This window comes from Podarcis bocagei (assembly GCF_964188305.1).
Source record: "Podarcis bocagei genome assembly, chromosome: 4".
NCBI classification, from domain to species: Eukaryota; Metazoa; Chordata; class Lepidosauria; order Squamata; family Lacertidae; genus Podarcis; species Podarcis bocagei.
Genome location: NC_138128.1, coordinates 1,091,985 through 1,114,653, shown reverse-complemented (window position 1 = coordinate 1,114,653; position 22,669 = coordinate 1,091,985). Strand labels below are relative to the sequence as shown.

The 22,669-nt window shown below is 51.5% G+C and overlaps 1 protein-coding gene across 1 annotated transcript in view; it reads right to left on the bottom strand.

The window, feature by feature from the left end:
- MB21D2 (Mab-21 domain containing 2) overlaps positions 1 to 22,205 on the bottom strand; it is a 62,776-nt gene extending 40,571 nt beyond the window's left edge. Inside the window, exon 1 of the mRNA XM_081190375.1 lies at positions 21,923 to 22,205. Within this exon, the coding sequence (XP_081046501.1) occupies positions 21,923 to 22,190 (268 nt within the window). The 5' untranslated portion in view covers positions 22,191 to 22,205. The remainder of the gene's footprint in view (positions 1 to 21,922) is intronic.
- Positions 22,206 to 22,669: the final 464 nt, after the last annotated feature.

The window sequence follows — 22,669 nt, the reverse complement described above, 5'->3', positions numbered from 1 at the left end:
CCAGAGCAGTACCTATTTATCTACTTGCACTTTGACGTGCTTTCGAACTGCTAGGTTGGCAGGAGCAGGGACAGAGCAACGGGAGCTCACCCCGTCGCGGGGATTCGAACCACCGACCTTCTGATCGGCAAGTCCTAGGCTCTGTGGTTTAACCCACAGCGCCACCTACGTCCCTTTTTTCCAAGTTACAGATCCGCCAAAACCCAAAAGAACCGGAATGGGTTACCTCCGGGTTCCGGCGATTGCACATGCACAGAAGCACTAAATCATGCTTTGCGTATGTGGAGAAGCACCGAATCGCAACCCGCACGTTCACAGACGTGGCACTGCAGGTTGCAAATGTGCCTCCCGCACAGATCACATTCGCAACCCGAGCATCCACTGTATAAAGCCCTTAACAACTTGGGACACATGAGATCGCCTAACCCCCTTCTATGCCTTGACTGCTTCAGTTGGCAGAACTGGCCCTGTTACAGGGGCCACATGATATCTGTTCCATATTTGCCAGAAATCAATTCCAAACCTACCCTTTGGAACTCCCTGCCTATAGATGCCAAGCAGGCACCTTCTCGTTCAGACAAGCCCATGCAAATACAGTGGAACCTCGGGTTGTCGGATGCTTTGGAAGCCAAACAATTGGGAACCCGAAGGCCGACAACCTGGAAGGGAATGCTTCTGTTTTCGAACGTGCCTGGGAAGTCGAACGGCTTCTGAGGCGCATTTCTCCATTTTCAAAAAGGAATTTGCCAACCGGCAATTGCGCCTTGGTTGTCGAACATCTCGGAAGTCAAACGGATTACATTCCACAACCGAGATTCCACTGAAAGTTGGTGCGAGGTTTTAATCTGTTTTCTATTGTTACTTTAACTTCTTGAAAGCTTTGAGTTATTGTTGTTAACTTCACTTACTGATAATTTTGCTACCTTCTTTGTAAATAGCTCTGAGGGGGGTTCTTTTCACATCAAACAGCATATAGAAAGCAGCCTATTCCAGAGGGCTGCTTTCTACAGCATTAAGACCGGGGGGGGGGGTGTCAGGTGGTTGAGAGAAGCGGCAAAGGAAAATACGTGGCGAGGGTGGAAACATCCACAGGGGGCATATTCCATCTGGCAGATTCCATCTGGCTGGAGAGACTGGCAGTTGTCGGCTCCCACCAGAAGCCATTTGCTAGTAAAGACCCCCACTGGGAGATCCTGCTTTCACCAAGGGCTCACCCCCATTCCCACCAGTCCCACTGTTTTCCTGCTCTTTGCTGCTGAATTGGAGCAAACGTCTACCTGGTTTTGCTGTTTGCTCCAATTCAGCAGTAAAGAGCAGGTTTTCCTGGGGAAAACAGCAGGACAAATTGAAAAGCCGTTTGCAGCAGAAAGAATGGCGCAAGAGGAAAAACCTCTTGTTGTTGTTGCTGTTGATTTTCTATACTGCTTTATATTTTTAATGGGGAGGGATCTCAAAGCACATTACAACCTACATTAAAACATTAAAAAAAAGAAATCCAGAATAAAACATTACTGAAGAAAGTTAAAGACAAAGTATATACCTTTAAAGACAATTAGCATCCATTCAAACATAATTAACAGGAAAGTAGAATATTATCCTAAACATTAAAAAAAAAAACTAAATAGGAGGTCAACTGCAGAATGCAAAGTTAACAAAATGCTCCCTGCCAGCCCATCAAATGTTTGATCTGTCAGTTGAGGAGGGGGCAATTTGCACCCTCGTCCATTTGCAGCTTACAGCAGCAGAACGACTGGTAGTACTAGGGAAGCCCCCCCCCCAAAAAAAAAAACTGGAAACCCCTTACGGTGCTCAATCGGAACAAGACGCTCTCCTGGCAGGAGGGGGGGTCACTCAGAGCAGGCCTGGTTTGGGCTAGAAGCATCTACTGAAACAGGACAAGATAAGAATCTTTATTTACTGATTTTCTCCCGCAACAGATGGCATGGGGGGGGGGAGGGAGAATGCTGCCAGGTGGGCATCTGCCTTACTCAGGATGGCGCAAAGTTTTGCAGCTCAGCAAAGACTCCTGCAGGGAAGAAGCTGGAAAGTCCCCAGAGCAGACAGAAGCGGCTGCAGCCCGGCAGTCTCCAACCTGCCGCCCTCTGGGGATTTGGAGTTCAGCTCCCGCCAGCCCCCCAGCCAGCACAGGCAGCGGCACAGTCGCCTTCGTCCGAATGTCAGAGCATCAAAATGCACTTGTGGGCAAAGCACACAGGAAAACAGGAATCTGCCTGGTACTGAACCTGTCTGACTATATACTGCCTGCACTGGCTGGCAGCAGCAGTTCTCCGGGGTTTCAGACAAGGAGATGCTGCTGCCACTGGGGAATGAAGCTGGGGCCTTCTGCATGCAAGGCTGGTTTCCTGTCACTAAGTTTCGTCACCATTTCCCAAGACCACATTTGCGCTGTGCTGGGCTTGGCAGTGGATTAGAGAGGATGGGGGGAAATGCCAAGATAAGACAAATGAGTCCGAATTTGAACTCGGAACCTGCTCTTTCAGCAGAGACCTCAAGAAGCCCAGTGCGAAGCCTCACAGGCAGCAAGAACATACATGACCATCATGTTTGAATTCTACGTCTGATCTGGCAAGAACTCCCCTGGAAAGGCTGATTTATGGAGCAACTGGTCTGGGAAAATTAATGAGCAGGCGCTTAGACTGTATTTCATGGGAACTGCCGAAATGGCGCCTGCCGCCCGAATAGGACTTTTGGATCGGCGTGAAAATCCACACAGGAATATAATAATGTTTGCTACAACTCGCTTGTGGAAACAACTCAAAGGTTATTAAGAAGAAAAACGATAACAACAAGAAGATTGGAAGATGGGACTTGTGAACATCAAAGCAGCAGAAATATGAGATGATTGGACCCTTACTGAGCTCGAAGCATGGGTAGCCCCAACAATTTTTTTAAAAAAAATTCGACAAAATATTTGGATTTTATTATATGTATTGGTATAATTTGGATTAATTAATGTGACATGATTGGATTGTTAAATGGAAAACCTAATAAAAATTATTTTAAAAAAATAAAGAACATACATGACCAGCCCTGTGAAAGCTCCACAGACACACTTTGAGGAAAAACACTCTCCTGCATATTTCTCTATCCCGTAATAGCGCATCTGGTGCCACTGCTTTAAAGTCTGGTTGTGTCAATCACCCATGTTAACAGCAGGACTATAGAGGGGGCACTACGCCCAGAAACCTGCTTGGCCCCCAAACTTTTCCGGGCCACCCTGCCCCTCTTGGTTCCATAAACTCAACCCCAGAGACCCCTGCTCTATAAAAAGCATTTTTCAGAACAGCAGTTTGCCCAACCCACTAAAGGAAGGCAGCAGTACAGAAAAATTCAAAACGGTAACAATGAACAGCACACTTCTATTCAAAATCCAATTAAAACTATGTGGCTTAATTAATTCAACAAAACTGATGAGCTTGATCTAGTGCAGGGGTCTGCAACCCGTGGCTCCGGAGCCGCATGTGGCTCTTTTACACCTTTGCCGCAGCTCTGGGGCGGATACTAGCGAGGGGAGGAGGCGCATTGTGCGCCCCGAAACTCCCCACTGTGGCGGGCGCTGTACTGGCTGTGACGTCGCATGGGGCGGTGCGTGCGTTAGTCATGCACCGTCCCGACGTCACCTTCCTGCCCGCCCGCCTGCTACATTGTAAGGGGCATGTACGCTGGTCACTGTTTTGAAGGGGAGTGAAGAACACACACACACACACACAAAAGGTAACTTGTTAATTTAACGTTTATTTCTATGAGGAGTAATTCTGAGGGGTCAAACAAAGAAATAATAAAAAAGTGACAAAAAAGTTGTTTTTATAATGAGAAGTTTTGCGGCTCCCAGTTTTTTTTTTCTTCGGAAACGGGTCCAAGTGGCTCTTTTTGTCTTAAAGGTTGCAGACCCCTGATCTAGTGGTACAGTGGTACCTTGGGTTACAGACGCTTCAGGTTACAGACGCTTCAGGTTACAGACTCCGCTAACCCAGAAATAGTACCTCAGGTTAAGAACTTTGCTTCAGTATGAGAACAGTAATTACGCAGCGGCAGCTGGAGGCCCCATTAGCTAAAGTGGTGCTTCAAGTTAAGAACATTTTCAGGTTAAGAACGGACCTCCGGAGCGAATTAAGTACTTAACCCGAGGTACCACTGTATATGCGTTTTGTTAAATAAAAGGGTAGGGACCCAACAGAAAGAACTTTCTGACGGAGAGAGCCATTTGACAGGTGAACAGCCCAGTCCCCAGTCAGACAAAGTGGCCTTGCCCAGAGAGTCAGCTGTGGCTGGGTAGGACTCGAACCCATGGCTTCAGGTTACAAGATTCCGACTAAGCATCAGGAAGAGCTTTGGGTCAGGAAGAGCTGCTCAGCAGTGGAAGAAATTCCTTGGGAAAGTGGACGACTCTCCTTGCTTGGAGGTTTGAAAGCAGAGACTGGGTGGTCACCTGTCAGGGATGCTTGAGCCGAGATTCCTTCATTGCTGGGGGCTGGACTAGATGACCCTTGGGGAACCGCCCAACAAGTCTAGGGTTCTAAGACCTGAATGGAAAGCTGCTCATTTCAACACAGAACTTGGATTTGCACATTACTATTCTTCTTATTCCAAAGCCCAACATAGAAAATTCTGGACCCCCCCCCCAAAAAACACACCCCTCCCTGCTTTCTTCAGGCCCTGGCAAAGCAGTTAAAGCTCAAGTACAGTAGTACCTTGGTTTACGAACTTAATCCGTTCCGTAAATCCGTTCTTAAACCAAAGCGTTCTTAAACCAAGGCGTGCTTTCTCATAGCGGTGAGGGACTCAATTTACAAATGGAACACATTCAACATGTTCTGCTTCCAAGGCAAAGTTCACAAACCAAAACACCTACTTCCGGGTTTGCAGCGTTATTCATAAATGAAGGTGTTCTTAAACCAAGGTACCACTGTAGTTGTTTTCCAGGCAAAGCACAATACAGTGGTACCTCTGGTTAAGTACTTAATTTGTTCCTGAGGTCCATACTTAACCTGAAACTGTTCTTAACCTGAACCTTAGCTAATGGGGCCTCCTGCTGCCGCACCGCCAGAGCACAATTTCTGTTCTCATCCTGAAGCAAAGTTCTTAACCTGAGGCACTATTTCTGGGTTAGCGGAGTCTGTAATCTGAAGCGTATGTAACCTGAAGCGTATGTAACCTGAGGCACCACTATACTAGTTTTTATTCTCCCTGCCCACTTACCCCTCACTGCTCAAATAAAACTTAGCCTCCGTTGCTACATATCCTCTCTCAAGAATCCTTGGGCGCAACTGCTATGCGCTTTCCCTGAAACTCGTTATGAGAGAGGGAGAAAGAGAGAGAGAGAGAGAGAGAGAGAGAGAGAGGGAGAGAGAGAGTCCCCCTTCTCCTAAGCAGCAGCAGAACATGAATCCAGCAAATCTGCTTTCCTCCCTCTCTAATCCGCCTCCCGTTTGTGTGTGTGGCACAGAGCAGACGGCAGAAGGCTGGCCGGCTGCAAGGAAGGAAGGAAAACCAATAAGCCCCAGGAAAAACTGAGCAGGAACAGTAATATTAGGCAGCAGAGCAGCTGACCTTCAAATATTACCGTTTCATCTCTCGTTTGTTTGTTTGTTTCGAAAAATTTATCCACCGCTTGACTGTAGAAAAAACAAACCCTCAAAGTGGTTTATAAAAAAGTAAACTCAAGAGGAATGCACAATGCTTTAAAACATACAAAAAGTTAAAAGACTAAAACAGACTGAACTTCACATCAGCATTTCTAGGCATCTGGGTTTTGTGTCTGCTTGGTATCAATAGGCAGGGAGTTCCAAAGTGTAGTTGCTGCCACACTAAACAACAGAGTTCTTGCCAACGCGGAACGGGCATCGTGTGGCACCTGCAGGTCATCGTTTCAATAATTGATGTGCAGTTTATGAAGCATTTCTGTATCCTTCTGCTATGCTGAAGAAGAATTCTACAAAACGGTGGGTATATCCGGAATCACTGTCCACGACGTCTGTTTGTGGACCACTTTGGCAGCATTGGACATCATAAAACAAAGCTTGTTTTCACCAGATAAGAATCTGACCCCTTGCTTCTTTCAGAGACTTGCATAGTCTACAAAGACTTTCAGAGACTTATGTTTATTTGGTTCTATGTTTTCAAGAGAATCCATCAAGAGTGCACATTTTGTGACTTTCAGAGATTTATAAGATTTCTGTTTATTTGGTTTTGCAGAGAGTGCATATTTCATATTATTCAATGTTCCGTATAGATTATATAGAGAGTTTATATTGATATCGCATTGTTGTACTTGGTCATCGTGTTGTCTTGGATATTACTGGTAACTGTTTACAACACAGGGGTTTAATTGTTTGATTACGCAGTGCCAGATCCGCCAACCGAAGCTGCCGAGTGGGCACACATGGGGTTGAGATGACGGGGGAAAGACGGGTGCAAGAGGCAGCTCTGCTCAGCTGCTACACCATGTTTATTCCCTTCCCAGTGCAGCCCATTGCAAAAGCAACCCGGGAGGAAGGGAAAGAGAAAGAATCAAATGCTTACACTGCACATGAACAGCTCCCCTCCATTATTATTATTAATTATTATTATTAATGTAGCCACCTTCATCCAACTCTCACGAGCAGTGGACGTGGAGAACTGGCACTAGGGCATTGTGGGGTGATGTTCAAGGAGGGTCACAGAGCACCGAGGCAGGATTGGCCCGGCAGAGGGGCAAGGAGACGTCTGCCTCCACTGCAAGAGGAATGTGCCCTCAGCTAACTTTTTCAATCACTGCCTTTCAACATTGTTTTATAGATTATAAATCAGGCATCCCTGAACTCGCCCCCCCCCCCAGATGTTTTGGGACTACAACTCCCAGGAGCCCTAGCTAACAGGACCAGTGGTCAGGTATGATGGGAATTGTAGTCCCAAAACATCTGGAGGGCCAAGTTTGCCTATGCCTGTTATAAATGTTTTATTGATGATCAGTTAATCATCTAACTTACGTTGTAACTGTGATGCTCAGCTTTTTACTTTTTTGTGGGTTTGTTTACTGTGCTTTACAGATCATTAAGTGTCTTGCTGGTGTTTTGTTAATTATATAATACGGCTTGAGCTGTACCTGTTACACTGGTGTAACATTGGAAAATGTTAAACACTTCTACTACCTGGGCAGTTATATTTCCACAAGGGCCAACATTGATGCTGAAATCCAGCATCGCCTGAGCTCTGCACGTGCGGCTTTCTCCCAATTGAAGTGCAGAGTGTTTGAGGACCGGGACATTCAAAGGGGAAACCAAAATGCTTGTTTACAAAGCTATTGTACTACCAACTTTACTGTCTGCTTGTGAAATGTGGACCACTTATAAACGCTATCTCCAACTCCTCGAAAGATTCCATCAACAGTGTCTCCAAAAACTTTTTACACATCACTTGGGAACACAGGCGAACGAATACCAGTGTCCCGGAAGAAGCAAAGATCACCAGTATTGAAGCAAAGTTTCTTCAACTTCGTTGGACTGGTCATGTTGTGCGGATGCCTGATGATCGTCTTCCAAAGCAACTACTCTTTTATGATTTTATGTCAGGAGTGCTCTGATGGTGTTTCCTGCTTGGCAGGGGGTTGGACTCGATGGCCCTTGTGGTCTCTTCCAACTCTATGACTCTATGATTCTCTACTCTATGATTTTAGAAATGGAAAGCGTAATGCTGGTGGTCAACAAAAGAGGTTGAAAGACTCTCTCAAGGCAAATCTTTAAAAATGTAGTATAAACACCGACAACTGGGAAACACTGGCCTGCGAGCGCTCCAGTTGGAGATCAGCCTTGACCAAAGGTGTCATGGGCTTTGAAGACACTTGAACTCAGGACACAAGGGAGAAATGTGCTAAGAGGAAGGCACGCTTGGCAAACCCTCACCAGGATCAACTCCCACCCAGAAACCAACGTCCCCATTGTGGAAGGACGTGTGGATCCAGAATTGGCCTCCACAGTCACTTATGTACTCATTGTTAAGACCGTGCTGATGGAAGACAATCTTATTCGGCTACGAGGGATCGCCAAAGAAGACCTGTGACACTTGTACACTATTGCCAATTGTTGTTCTAAGAAGCTTCGGGATTCGTTTGAAAGGAAAGCAGCACAGAAATGCAATAAATCTCTCTCTCTCTCAAAGACCTAAAATCCTTTATAAAACTAAAAACGAAACAAAAAATGGTTGAGGCAGGAGGGGGAGGGGGAGGAGCTGACAGGACTCGGCCCCTGAAGTGATGCTCTGATGCTGCCACCTCCTGCTGCTCTAATGGGGCTTTCACCAGGCAAATAAATCTTTAATTAAATAACACCGCAAAGAGGGCACAATGGCTCTTCTCTGCGGTGGGCGAAGGAACTGGCCCACAGAAGCCCTAATGTGCCACTCCCGCCTCTTTCTCTGGGAAAAGAAAAGGGCGCTGTGACTTGGCGAAGGTCACATTCCCAAAATACCACAGCAGGGCAGCAGAGGGAGGGGGGAGCGCAGAAGGAGATTTGCAGAGAGGAAAGGGAAGCCAGTGCGGCTGCCTGAGGTCTCAAGTTAAGAGGAAGAAGCAGCCACAGGGACTCCCCCTCTGAGGTTATCCTTCCCAGAGGCCGTTTCCTAAGAAGAGCCATTTCATCATCAGAGGCAGATGACAGGGGAGGAAGAACGCAACCCCCACCCTTGAAAAATTCACTTGAGAGGGTATCACAAAGGGTATCTCCAAAGCGCCATACCACCTGAGCCAGGGAGAAAGGAGGAGATCCGCCCACAAGCAGCAAACCTCTTAGGAAAAGTAGTTTCCCGGCCCCCTTGCCCAGAAAGAGAGTTTCCCGGCCCCCTTGCCCAGAAAGAGACTTTGATCCCAAGTGGTGCTGTGGGTTAAACCACAGAGCCTAGGGCTTGCTGATCAGAAGGTCGGCGGTTCAAATCCCCATGACAGGGTGAGCTCCCGTTGCTCGGTCCCTGCTCCTGCCAACCTAGCAGTTTGAAAGCATGTCAAAGTGCAAGTAGATAAATAGGTACCACTCTGGCAGGAAGGTAAACGGCGTTTCCGTGCGCTGCTCTGGTTCGCCAGAAGCGGCTTAGTCATGCTGGCCACATGACCTGGAAGCTGTATGCCAGCTCCCTCGGCCAATAAAGCGAGATGAGCGCCGCAACCCCAGAGTCGGCCACGACTGGACCTAATGGTCAGGGGTCCCTTTACCTTTACAGAAGCCAAAGAGCAAGGCTTCAGCTTCGTCAGCTCAAGCTGGTCCCTTGATGCCAAGGAGAGCTGCGGTTTGATCCACAGTGTTCCAGTGGGTGATAATGAGAGGAAGGGGGGGACAATTTCACAGACGCAATCTACATCTACAGTGGGGAAAGCAGATGTGTGGGTCTGCCTCAGCCCAGATCTGCCTCAGTCACACAAAAAGGAGAGGGAAGGGACAGAGATGTAATGGACAAAACCCTCCATGCACACATTATCCTCGCTCCCGGTTATAGGTGCCGGGTTGTGGGGAAAAGTCATAGAAATGGAGGGCTGGATGGGACCCCGAGGGAGCAGGCAGCAGCTGCAAGCATGGCTGGGTGACAATTGTTGGCTTCTTCAGAGGCCTCCTACTGTTTGAGGTTGTGCCTCCAAGATCTCACTTTTAAGACACTCCCATCCATCACAGACGCCCTTCTCTTTGGGCATTTCCATCTGGAACTGCCTCAATCTTGGTGGAACGTGTGAGTTAAAACCTATGGAACTCACTCCCACTGGAGGCAGGGGACTTAGAAAGGCAACGAGACGAAATCGTGGAGGAGGAGGGGGCTCTTGTAGGCTGCGAGGTATAAATAAAAATTTATTATTATTATTATCAGTGGAGCAAAGAAAACAAGCCTGATAATAGACATGAGAACATGAGACAAGAGTCCCTGGCAGAGTTGAAAGGGACCTCAAGGATCATCTAGTCACGGATCCCCACAAGAAATCCTGTGAGGAGGAGTTCACCACTCACAGAGCTGCAATTCTCATCCCCCTTCACAAACCGCAGTCCTTTTGTTCTTAAAGCCAGAGTGGAGGGCAACTTTCCACCCTGTATGCTCACAAAATCAGAGCAGCGATCAACCAGGCACAATTTCTACTTCTGAGCCATGGCCCTCCTGGATGTCCAGCCATGGTCCTTCCTGGGGATGCTTCTCCATCATCTCTGGAGCAGAGACAGGAGCCAGACAGTCGACCCTCCTACGGAGCTGTCATCTCTCCCCTTGCGGCTCAGCGGCGCCTGCTCCCTTCTCAGCCTGGCACGCCTGGTCTTTCCCCCTGCCAAACCGAGAAAGAGTCGCTGAGCTGAGTTGGCCACCTTTCCTTCCATATGTGAGAGAGAACAAAATCCTGAATGGAAATGCAGGTCGTGTTTACTCTGCGACTGCAGCTCAGTTACAGAAAAGGCTTGCTCCACTCCAGCCCCCTCCTCCCCGCCGGCTCCAGCCACCCCCAAACTGCCAACCCAGAGGCCCTTGAACTCAAGTGTCTCCAGGGCTTAATCTGTTCGCCACTTTGTCAGAGATTAGAGTGCTGTCGGGAAGGACGGAACAGGACACAGCTGGAAGACCCAGCCTGGCAGACCAGACCGAACCACACACCAAGGGGGTCTGCCTGCCCCCCTGGACTAAAACAAAACCTCCTAAAAACAAGAGAAGCTCCCCAAACCCTGATATTGGGGTGTACTCGCTGGCCACACCCCAAATGCATCATGCCACATCTGCAAATTACAGACTGTTCAGGAACTATGCAGGTCTTGGTGGAGGAGAGATTAGATTAGCAACATTCCTGTGCCAGACAGAGAACGTAAAGCCATCAGGAGAGCCTGCTAGTCCACTATCCTGGTCTCACAGTGGCCAAGCAGATGCCCCAATGGGAAACCATTGTGCAGGATCCGGGCCCAAGAGCCCTCTCCCCTCCTGTGGCTTCCAGCAACTCGTACTCTGAAGCACTATTCTGCCAGTTCTGGGCGCCACAATTTAAGAAGGATGTTGACAAGCTGGAAGATGTGCAGAGGCGGGCAACCAAGAGGATCAAGGGTCTGGAAACTAAACCTTACGAGGAGCACTTGAAGGAGGTGGGTATGTTTAGCCTGAAGAAGACACAATTGAGAGGAGATATGAGAGCCAAATATCTCAAGAGCTGTCACATGGAAGAGGGAGCAAGCTTGTTTTCTCCTGCTCCGGAGGGTAGGACTCGAACTCATGGCTTCAACTTACAAAAAGGAGATTCCGACTAAACATCAGGAAGAACTTTCTAACAGCAAGAGCAGTTCAAGAGTGGAGCGGGCTTCCTTAGAAGGTGGCAGACTCTCCTTCCTTGAAGACTTTTAAGAAGAGGTCAGTTGGCCATCTGTCTTGGATGCTTCCGCTGAGAGTCCAGCATTGCAGGGGGTTGGACTAGATGACCCTCAGGGTCCCTTCCAATTGCACAGCTCTATAAATTAATGAAGGGTTGCTGCCTCCGACTGGAGGCCGAGCGCAGCCATCGTGGTCTAGTAGTCCTCTGTAGGCCCTCTTCCACGAATGTCAACGTCAAAGTGGCAAAGGAACTCCAGTCTCTGAAATGGCCAGTAAACGCCTTGCTCACCCTGAGACTGAAGAGCGTTCACCATGGAGAAAGACACTTCTGTAAGGGGTTCTTCAGCAGTTTGCAGAGTTTCAGACAACGCAGAGAGCTGCAAAACCTCTGTATCACAGCTTAAAGGCGAGACTCTGGCATGTCAGATCATGCAGGGGTTCTTAATCTGGAGCTTATAAGGTTCTGAATCATATTAGAAAATAATAATCTACCATGGTTTCCTTGAATTCCTCTCCACCCGCCCCAGTCCACACCACTGGCCTATGCTCAATTCTCCTGCATGTGCGGTAACCTTATCTGACTAGAACGTTGTGTCACCTTGCACCAAGGCATCGCTGCACCCTGACATTGTGTCATGGCATACGCAAACTAGCATTGCACTTTGAATAATCATTTACGTGTTTCCAGATGCGCCACGGCTGAACTGGTTACTAAGCTTCTACCGACCAAAGTACACCAAAATCGCCGCCCTACCCAAATAAAAAACTCCTAACACTGAACCCAGTGCTGCAAATTCCAACCTTAGTTCCCAGTTAGGTGGCCACCATAAGTGGGTTTTACAGGAAGAAGAGTTGTCTGTGCCTCAACTTACCCATCCATAGAACGGGAAGAAATGGGGCTTTAACCGAAGACCCAAGAGCTATCCATGTGCAGCACCTTCAGGCCCAAGTTTAAGAAACAGTCAGCTCTGTGCAAGAGATTCTTGGCCTCCAGTCGGGGGGGGGGGATAAATCCCCGTCAATCAGCCAGACGCTGCCACGTGGATAGACAAGGCTAGCGAGCAAAGAACGTTTGCTAACTGCCAAGGACAGCCTTGTACTGTCTCAGCACACTCCCAACAAAAGCCCTGGGGAGACAAACAGGGACTGTACCCCGGGCTCCTTTGGAGAAGAGAAAAATCACAGCATTCTCCCTCCCAATCCCTGTGGGCACGTACAGACACACACACAAAAACACTTTAAAAAGCCAGGATTGTTTAAGCGCAGAACAGGGAAAATATTTAAGTTGCTGAGAACCAAAATGTGCCTTTCTGGAACCCAGGCAAGGTGGCCCTGGAGATTTTACCAGGGCCAGCACCTCCCCAGTGGACCTGGGTCCAAAGGAAGAAGGAGTGAGGGAGAGAATTCTGCTGGAGGCATAGGGTGAATCCATGCAAGGGTCCCATAAACCTCCTCTGGTCTCACTTAGACACCCTCAGAAGGCAGTGGACTCTCCCCTGCATTGGAGGCTTCAAAGCAGAGGCCACCTGTCAGGGATTCTTTCGCTGTGACGCCTGCCTTGCAGGGGGTTGAGCTAGATGTCCTTCAGGGGTCCCTCCCAACTCAGCAACTCTATTATTTTCTCAGAGGGCCACTGCACACGTTCAAGCGCACTGCTACACCACACAATAATAATTATAATAGTATTTTTTATTTATACGCCGCCCATCTGGCTGAGTTTCCCCAGCCACTCTGGGCAGCTCTCAATCAAGTGTTAAAAACAATACAGCATTAAAAATTAAAAACTTCCCTGAACAGGGCTGCCTTCAGATGTCTTTTAAAGATAGGATAGCTGCTTATTTCCTTGACATCTGACAGGAGGGCATCCCAGAAGGCAGGCGCCACCACAAAGGCGGCCCTCTGCCTGGTTCCCTGTAACCTCGCTTCTCGCACTGAGGGAACCGCCAGAAGGCCCTTGGCGCTGGACCTCAGTGTCTGGGCTGAACGATGGGGGTGGAGACGCTCCTTCAGGTATACTGGACCGAGGCCGTTTAGGGCTTTCAAGCTCAGCACCAACACTTTGAATTGTGCTCGGAAACGTACTGGGAGCCAATGTAGGTCTTTCAAGACTGGTGTGATGTGGTCTCAGCGGCCGCTCCCAGTCACCAGTCTAGCTGCCGCATTCTGGATTAATTGCAGTTTCCGGGTCACCTTCAAAGGTAGCCCCACGTAGAGCACATTGCAGTAGTCCAAGCGGGAGATAACCAGAGCATGCACCACTCTGGCGAGACAGTCTGCGGGCAGGCAGGGTCTCATCCAGCACACCAGATGGAGCTGGTAGACAGTTGCCCTGGACACAGAACTGACCTGCGCCTCCATGGACAGCCGTGAGTCCAAAATTACTCCCAGGCTGCGCACCTGGTCCTTCAGGGGCACAGTTACCCCATTCAGGACCAGGGAGTCCCCCACACCCGCCTGACCCCTGTTCCCCCAAAACAGTACTTCTGTCTTGTCAGGATTCAACCTCAATCTGTTAGCCGCCATCCATCCTCCAACCGCCTCCAGACACTCACACAGGATTTAAAGGAGAGGTAGAGCTGAAATGCACACCTCCTTTTGAGAAGCACCGGAAGTGCGATCTTACCTGCAAGAGCTTACATGCGCCGCTTGCCATGCGATGAGCACAGAGGGGGGGACTCAGTGCACAAGGCCTAGATCCACAGAACTGCACTGCAACATCCTAAGGGACCCCAGGGGTCATCCAGCCCAACCCCCGGGCATGCAGGAATCACGGCGAAAGATGCGGCAATTGCTCAGTTTCTAGTCTACTTGCTCAAGCGCTGCATAATCCCCAGGGAAACCTGTGGGAACAGGCGCCGCCCCCCCCCCCAGCAAAACTTTGATTTATTGTCTGGCTGGCACATAGCTCCCTCCTGCCACCTTTGCCTGCTGGAAAGAGCACAAGACCCAGCAGTGCGCCAGGCTGAGCTGCGCAGCTCCATTCATCAGGGGGCAGTAGCGACTGTCCAAATAAGTACCAAACCATCCGTCTCCGGGTGCCAGACCCCCCCAGGACACTCCCCCATGGCTCGGGTCCCTGTCACACTGATGGAGATTAGAGTGATGCGCTGTGACACCCAGAAGCAGCACGTCGCAAAGGATTAAAATCATGACTTAACCAGTAGACAGGCCAGACAAGCGACAGAGTCTGCCGTAACAATCGAGGTACGAGACCAAAGGCTCATTGACACACGGCGAGATTCAGAAGCATCTGGCAAGGTGTTTTCCTCACCATGGTGCACGGGGGAACTCCATCGTGCACGCAAGTGACTTGCCGTCCATGTTTCCACAATCCCTTAAAGGTAAAGGGACCCCTGACCATTAGGTCCAGTCGTGGCCGAATCTGGGGTCGTGGCCCTCATTTCGCTTTATTGGCCAAGGGAGCCGGCGCACAGCTTCTGGGTCATGTGGCCAGCATGACTAAGCCGCTTCTGGCAAACCAGAGCAGAGCACAGAAACACCGTTTACCTTCCCGCTGGAGCGGTACCTATTTATCTACTTGCACTTTGACGTGCTTTGGAACTGCTAGGTTGGCAGGAGCTGGGACTGAGCCATCGGAGCTCACCCCGTCATGGGGATTCGAACCACCGACCTTCTGATTGGCAAGTCCTAGGCTCTGTGGTTTAACCCACAGTGCCACCCGCGTCCCAAATTCCACAATCCCTTACTCAGAGGCAAAGCACATCGGAATCCCAGGGTCTCTGTTGTGCGCTAGAGACCCTTTCGACTCATTTCAGGCTCGTGGGGAAGTTTTCAGATTTTGCAGAGTAACCTAAACACAAACCGCAAATCATAGGTGTAGCCCGTACCTGAATTGCCCCCTTCCTCCCTGTGCACCAGTGTGGAATTGGGGATGGGGGCCTGGGAGAGACCAGGGTATATCTAAAGAGCTGTGAGCTCCTGGCTCTCCAGGAACATTGGCCTGATCCAGCCAGCTCCTCTTATGTGCTTACAAACATTTAAATAAATAAAACTATGAATTGATGAGCAGCTGCAGAAGTGACAGCAATAGGGAAATGCTTCATAGATTTTATTTTAATTACTGTATTTTTTACTCTATAAGACTCACTTTTTCCCTCCTAAAAAGTAAGGGGAAATGTGTGTGTGTCTTATGGAGCGAATGCAGGCTGCGCAGCTATCCCAGAAGCCAGAACAGCAAGAGGGATCGCTGCTTTCACTGTGCAGTGATCCCTCTTGTTGTTCTGACTTCTGAGATTCAGAATATATATTTTTTTGTTTTCCTCCTCCAAAAACTAGGTGCATCTTGTGGTCTGGTGCGTCTTATAGAGCGAAAAATTATTTCATGGAAGTTATACCCTGCTTGACTGGAAAGAGAGAGAGTGTGTGTGTGTGTGTGTGTGTGTGTGTGTGTGAGAGAGAGAGAGAGAGAGAGAGAGAGAGAGAGAGAGTGTCCTTGATATGGTTTGCTCACTCTCAGCCAGCTATCGAGCAATAAGCCCCACTACAAGCAGCACAAACACTCTTATCTGCAGCCGGATGTTCCACAGGTCAGAAAACTGTTGCAGCGCAAAGCTCATTGCAACCCCCTAGCTAGCATCTCTGTGGAGCGGAGTTTCTGGTCCCCAACACAGAACGAAGAACAATATCGCTACTGGACCACTTGACACTTACTCCTTTTAAAGAGGACTCTGGATCAGACACAAAGGGTGAGCATTTGATCCGGGAAGGATTTCCCGGTGAAAATCCTGACTTTGGAACTATGGGAAGCAGCCAGATCGCTTCTCCCCCGTCGCCACTGTTCGGCAATCCATATGCTCTCTAAGAAAACCAGAAGAGCGCTGCTGGATCAGGCCAATCCAGCTGGACCAACCCAGCATCCTGCTCCCACAGGTGCTTATTATGGAAAACCTGCAAGCAGGACCCAAACTTTGCCCTCCTGCGTCTTCCAGCGAGTGGCACTCAGGAGAAGCCTTGTTGCCTCCAGCAGAGCAGAGCCAAGGCCATTGGCGGCCTTCTCTTCCACGAATAACAGCCTTGTCTTCCATGGCATAACAAGAACCACCTGCTGGATCTGACCCACGGCCCGTCTCCCAGGGGCCACCCAGATGCCCCCGATGGGAAACAAGCAAACAGAATTCAAGCAGAAAAGCAACTCTCCTTTCCTGCGATTTCCAGCAACTGGTACTTGGGAGCGCTTCTGCCTCCAATTGCGAAGGCAGAGCAGAGAAACCATGGCGGGGGGGGGGGGCGGAGAGAGATTATCTGCGATAAGATAACACAATAACTAGGTCACTTCCATAAGCTCTTTCCTCCAGGCTCATCCAGCCGCCGCCACCTCTGACGAGAGCCCCCGCAAAGCGCACACCCCACTGTACCACCAACCAGAAAGGGAGACACCTTTGGGGTCGCTGATGAAAGGAGAGGCCAGAGGGGGGTGGGTTCCCAAGAGACATAAGGGACCCTCCTAGGAATCCCTTGGGAGTCTCTCCGAAATCTCCTTCGGGCAGCCGGGGGGCCAGGACGCGGCTTTGGTCATTCATCTTACAAGGCGGCTTCTAATAACTGTTACCCTTCCTTGTGGAACTTTCCCTGCCTTTTCTGGGCTCCAGCATTTAGAGAGAGAGGAGGAGGAAGCCGGTGATGAGAAAGATGCACAGCTGGATTGCCAAAAGGAAGTGCTTCAAGTTCATGAACACTGTGCCTGCTGTACGGTGGCTCTTCCTTTCTAGTGTGAGCTCATGCAGAATCCTATCAGGCTTTTCCGCAGGGCGGGGTGGGGGTGGGGAGGAGAGGGAGAGAGACAGAGAACCACCATGAACGGTATCCTAGTTACCATTTGTAGATATATAATTATGTGCCATTGCCAAGCACATGCCTAGACCTTTCTGTAAAGGCATGATTTGGGGAATATTAGATTTCAAGTGGGAAAGTGGGCCAACGGAGAGCTCCTGTTTAGGGGGAACTGGAGCCGACTGGCCAGGCATCCTAAGAACATTACAAGAGTCTGCCTGCAGGATCAGGCCAGAGGGGGCCCATCTAGGCCAGGACCCCTTGTCTTACAGCCAGAAACCAGTAAGCAGGACACAGTAAGCGCAACAACACTTTCCCCTCTTGCAGATTCCAGCAACCAGCATTCAGAAGATTTGCTGTTCTCTTACTCCCTTCTGTTTCCCTCATGCTTCTCTCCCCCTCCCAAACAGAAGCTCAGCGTTCTGCAGCCATTGAGCATGCTCAGTTCAGGTGGGTCCTTTGGGGGAGGGGTTGCTCCCTTAGGGTTTTATTTTCGAAGGGGTTCCTATTTGAACTGCTGCAATCTAGGGGTTCCTCTGAGCGAGCCAGTTCAGTTGCCCCAATAAGGTTCTAATCCTGCGGGCACTCGCCAGCGAAGTTCTCTATCAAGCGGGAGCGAGTCTTCCTTTAAAGAAGAGAGTTGCTAACATAGGCTTCTCCAGCAACCCATGGCGGTTTCCTCCTGGAGCAAGTCTAGCCAGGACAAGAAGAGTCACGTAAAGATTACGGGGAACACGCCCAGCCTTTGCAAACAGCGAAGGTGTGGCAGAAACATCCAGCCCGTCTACTGTTGCTAGAAAATTTGTGCCCCCGCAGGGCACGTTCTTAGCTACTGAATGACAGGCAAGTTCACCTGAGCAGGGTTGGAAGTTCCATTTGCTACAACTGCCACAGGAAATGACCTTTAGCCAAGCTGTGCAGAGACAGCTGCATCTTAAAACAGCTTCCAGTCCTTTCATTTCTATCTGTCCACCTCCTCAAAGACCCAATGGAAACATTTTAACTTGTTGGCTCAAGCCCATCAGCCAGGAAGACAGATGGATGTCCCTTGGTAAGAAGCTGTGCCATCTCGGTGCCACTACTGAGAAGGCCCCGCCTTGCATAGCTTCCTACCACCCTTCAGATATTTCAGGCTTTAAGTAACAACCCTTTGAACCAGTCCCGAAACTGGAGCCAAGTTGATCGGATATCAGAGTGGTAATGCTTCGCGTGCTGAGCACATCTCTTGCGGTTGCATTCTGGACCACATGCCTGTCCCAAAAGCATTTCCAAAGGCAGTCCTGTTGCAGGAGACAGGTTATGCAGATATTGCATGAGTGGCAAAGGGCCGATCCTGCACCAGGAGAGCTGCTGAAGTGAGAGAAGGAGCCTCAGGCCCCCACAGCCATCTGGGCATCTAGGGAGCAGCAGAATACCCAGAGGCACCCCCAAACCTGAGACACCTTGAAGGGGCGTGAGACCCTGCCCTAAACTAGCTCTCAGGCCTCTTGCTTCTCACATGCTGGCAAACAAGCAATGAAGCTCGTGGACCTTAGAGCCAGATGGTCTCTCCTCGGCACATCACACGGACACCCCTGGAGAGGGGCTCCCAGTTTTACCAGCTTACCAATGAAGCCGACAAAGTCCTCACCTGGGAACCACTTCGCTAAGGTAGCCACTCCTCACAGAAAGTCACAGTTAAACACGGCAACCTTCCCTACAGAAGCCATTTCTGACTGGTCCCTGCTGCCCCCGGTTCACCCAGACACAGGCCAAAGTGTTATAAGAAGTCACGACTTAGGAGATTAACTTTTTTTAATACTAAGCAGTATATAAGTGTTTCTGATTAAATCATGAAAATGTGGGCCACTCCTTCTGCCTGCTCAGGGGCTTCTCATGTTATCAAGCAGTGCTGAAAGGAGCAGCACTTGGGGGTCTGCCCCACAACCCTGGATTTAGTGTGGCTGCCTGGTCCTTCACTGAATCTGCTAAGGGCCAGGGGGAGGCAGCCGGGGCTCCAAAAACATCCCCAAGGTTTGATTGGCTTCTAAGGCTTGGGGAGGAATTCAAGCACTCCCACCCCAGAGCGACAGAAACCCTTTGGCGCAGCCTTGCAGACAGGCTACCAGCTCACTGCCCCGCCAGCCGGTTACAGCCAAGCTGGAGCGAAAGGGGTCATCGTCAGGAGCTGAGATGTGGTTTGGTTTGCAGGCTGAGCGCCAGGGAGTGTGCCAAGTCGGAGTGAGGGTGGCAGGAAGTACCCTCTGCGGCCAGGCGCATCTGCTTCCCGATCAAAGGCCCTCCCCCAGTACTGGCAGCAGGAGCCAAGCCAGGGCAGGAATGAGATCAGTGACAGAAGGGAAGCGGTCTGGGGCCTCCACACCAGAAATTAACAGGGAACGGGTGGCGCTGTGGGTTAAACCACAGGGCCTAGGACTTGCTGATCAGAAGGTCGGCGGTTCGAATCCCCACGACGGGGTGAGCTCCCGTTGCTCGGTCCCAGCTCCTGCCAACCTAGCAGTTTGAAAGCACGTCAAAGTGCAAGTAGATAAATAGGTACCGCTCCGGCGGGAAGGTAAACGGCGTTTCCGTGCGCTGCTCTGGTTCGTCAGAAGCGGCTTAGTCCTGCTGGCCACATGACTGGAAGCTGTAGGCTGGCTCCCTCGGTCAATAAAGCGAGATGAGCGCCACAACCCCAGAGTTGGTCACGACTGGACCTAATGGTCAGGGGTCCCTTTACCTTTAACTGCTTGGCACCTGTAACTTGGAGCCTAGCAAGGCCAGAAAGACAGGAAGCATTGCTAAAAGATGTTGGGATGTCTGAAAGAGGGAGGGAAGTCAATGCTCTTGTTGGAGCAATGCTTTATGTTATAGATCTGTGTAATGAAATGTAATTAAATATGGAAAACTCAATAAAAATTATTATTAAAAAAAATTACATAAAGACAGGAAGCAGCAAACAAGCATCCTATGAGCACTTTAGCAACAGGATCATCACCAAGAGATCACTAATCCTATCAAGTCTTCACAAAGGCCCCATAGCAGACCACACTAGGCTTCCCTGGGACTGCAAAGCTCGTGGCTGTTCTGGGACTCTGTGGCTCAAAAGGCTGGGTCCAGGGGCTATACTAAACTACGGTTCAGCGTGACGTGCCTGAGCCTCAGACTTTCCCCCTGTCCATTTTAGCCTGTGCCCACTGACCCCCACCCACGACACTCCTCTGGCACAGCCACAAGGTGACCAGAAGCTTAGCTCCACTCTCAGGAACATTTCTGGAGGAAAAGGGTGGTTAGCCTTATTTACTGGCTGAAAATAAAGACTGGCCCAACCGTGGTCATTTTGTTTGAAAGGGAAGACCACCCCCTCAAAAAAAAAGGGGGGGTTAAACCTTGTGTGTTTCCCAAAGTTGCTGAATATATCCTTCCACATTTGCAGAGTGAGAAATGGATGTTTGCGTGGAGGAACGGAGCCTCACTGTGACCTTTGTTCCTTTGAATAACCTGAAGTTTGTGTAGTTTGGACGGCATGCTAGAGGGCAGTTAATGAAGAACAGGGACAGAAAGGAAAGCTTCCAACCTCCTCCTCACAGGTAGGCCAGAGGAGGGGAAAGGGGGCACCTGCTGAACCACAGCTGAGAGCTAGGACCAAACGCCGCCAGCATTGAGGCCTGTGCAACGCAACAGCCACCTTAGGCCAGAGGAGCAGGGCTTAGTTACCCGGCTTTGCAAAGCCCTCTTCAAAAGCAAAACCAAAGAAGTGGTCTTTTGCTCCAGCCAGGATTAAATCTTACAGTTTCACGCTAACAGGGAGAGGAGGGCGATCCCAGGGGACTCGCCTTGACTCACTGCTCGGCCTGCAACACGCTCCAGCAGTGATTTATGTCCATTCCAATACATTTCAGACTTCATAATTACGAAGGGAGGTGGGGCTCTCCCCCTCCCCCTCCCTCCCTTCCCCACACAATCCCGCCAGCTGAGCTGGGTGGAAAGCACCCATGGCCTGAAGGCTCCCCGTTTGCCCAGGGTGGGAGCGCTGTTCTTGCGCACCGGCGGGAGTGAGGCGCCCCCCCTCTCCCTCTCTGCCCTTTGTCTCAGCTGACGAGCTGGGGGCGGGGGGGGGGAGCCACAGCCCTGGCCTCGCTGCCGAGGTGAACGTGGCGGGTTCTCAGAAATAATCAGCGCAGGGAAAGTGGGGCTGCCGTGGGAGGGAGGCTGCTTTCCCCGCTCGCTCCTGCTTCCTCTCCCGTGGCAAAGAGGGACCCCCGGCTCCGTCCCCCGGCCTGCCTTCCTCCGCAGCTGGACCAGGAGCCGGGAGGCGCACGAGGCTTTGCCCAACAGTGTCTCTCTCCCCCCCCCCGGGCATTTCTGCCAAGCTACCCACGGCTTTGGGAGGGAGGGAGGAGGACTGGTGAGCAGGGTGGCATCCTGGCTTCTGGGAGCATGCTCTATTGGAAACGTGGGGGGCGTAATTCCGATTCAGGGGCTGCAGGCAAGAGCCGCCAGTGCGACAGGTGCCAGACTCCCTGCAAGCCGCCAGGCCTAGCCTCATACGGAGGGGGGCAGGATCACGCCCAGAACTCCCCCCCCCCCAAGTCGGGGTCCTGACCCTTTTCCTCTCCCTCCACCCTATTCCCATTAACCCGAATCGGGGCTCCGAAGGACCCTCGCCACCTCCCCGACGCTTCCAGGCGAAGAAGGGCAGCCCGGCGCCCCCGAAGCCGCGCCCGTCTGGGGGCTCGGCCGCCCCTCCGCCCGCGGGAGCCTCCGGGAAGCGGCGCGCAGCAACTGGTCCCGGCAGCCGGGGAAGGGGAGCGCGCCGCCGCCTCCTGCTTCTCCTCCTTACCCAGCATGGAGAAGATGAAGTCCTTGGCGGTGTGGATCTCGAGCGCGCGCTGGTCGTCGTACTCGCGCTGGTCGTGGCGCGTGAACTCCTGGATGAGCCGGTTGAGCTCCTCGACGCGGGCGCCCGAGCGGAAGTCCAGCTCCGGGAAGGCGGCGGCGGCGGCCGCGGCGGACAGCGACGAGCCGCCCGACGACGCCGAGGAGGGAGCCCGGCCCGGGCCAGGCGCGGCGCCCGAGCCGGCCTTGGCGGCCAGCGGCGGAGCGGCCATCTTCGCGCCGGCCAGGAGGAGCAGCAGCAGCCGCAGCGCACCCAGCAGCCGCGCCCGCCGCCCGGACCGCCAGCCGGACACCAGGCGCCGCGCAACCGGGAGCAGTCGCCGCCGCCGCCGCCAGCGCCCAGGCAGCAGCAGCAGCAGCCAGCCAGGCAGGCGGGCCGGGCCTGGCGCTCGCCGGCTGCCCGCCCCGCGGCGGCTCCTCCTTCTCCTCCTCCTCCTCCTCCTCCGCCCCGGATCCCGGCGCCCGGGAGCGCGCGAGCGAGCGCGGCTGCAGCGCCGCCGGGACGCCCGACCGGGAATCCCAGCAACGGCGCTCCCAGTGGCCGCGCTGCCAAGGCTGCTTTGCACGCTCCCGGGCCCGGCCCCGCCGCCGCCGCCGCCCACACCGCGCGCGGAAACGCCGGCAGCTCCAACCGGCGCCGCCCCGCGCGCCCGGGCAGCCTCGGCACAGGCGGCCGGCGGCCGAGCCACGC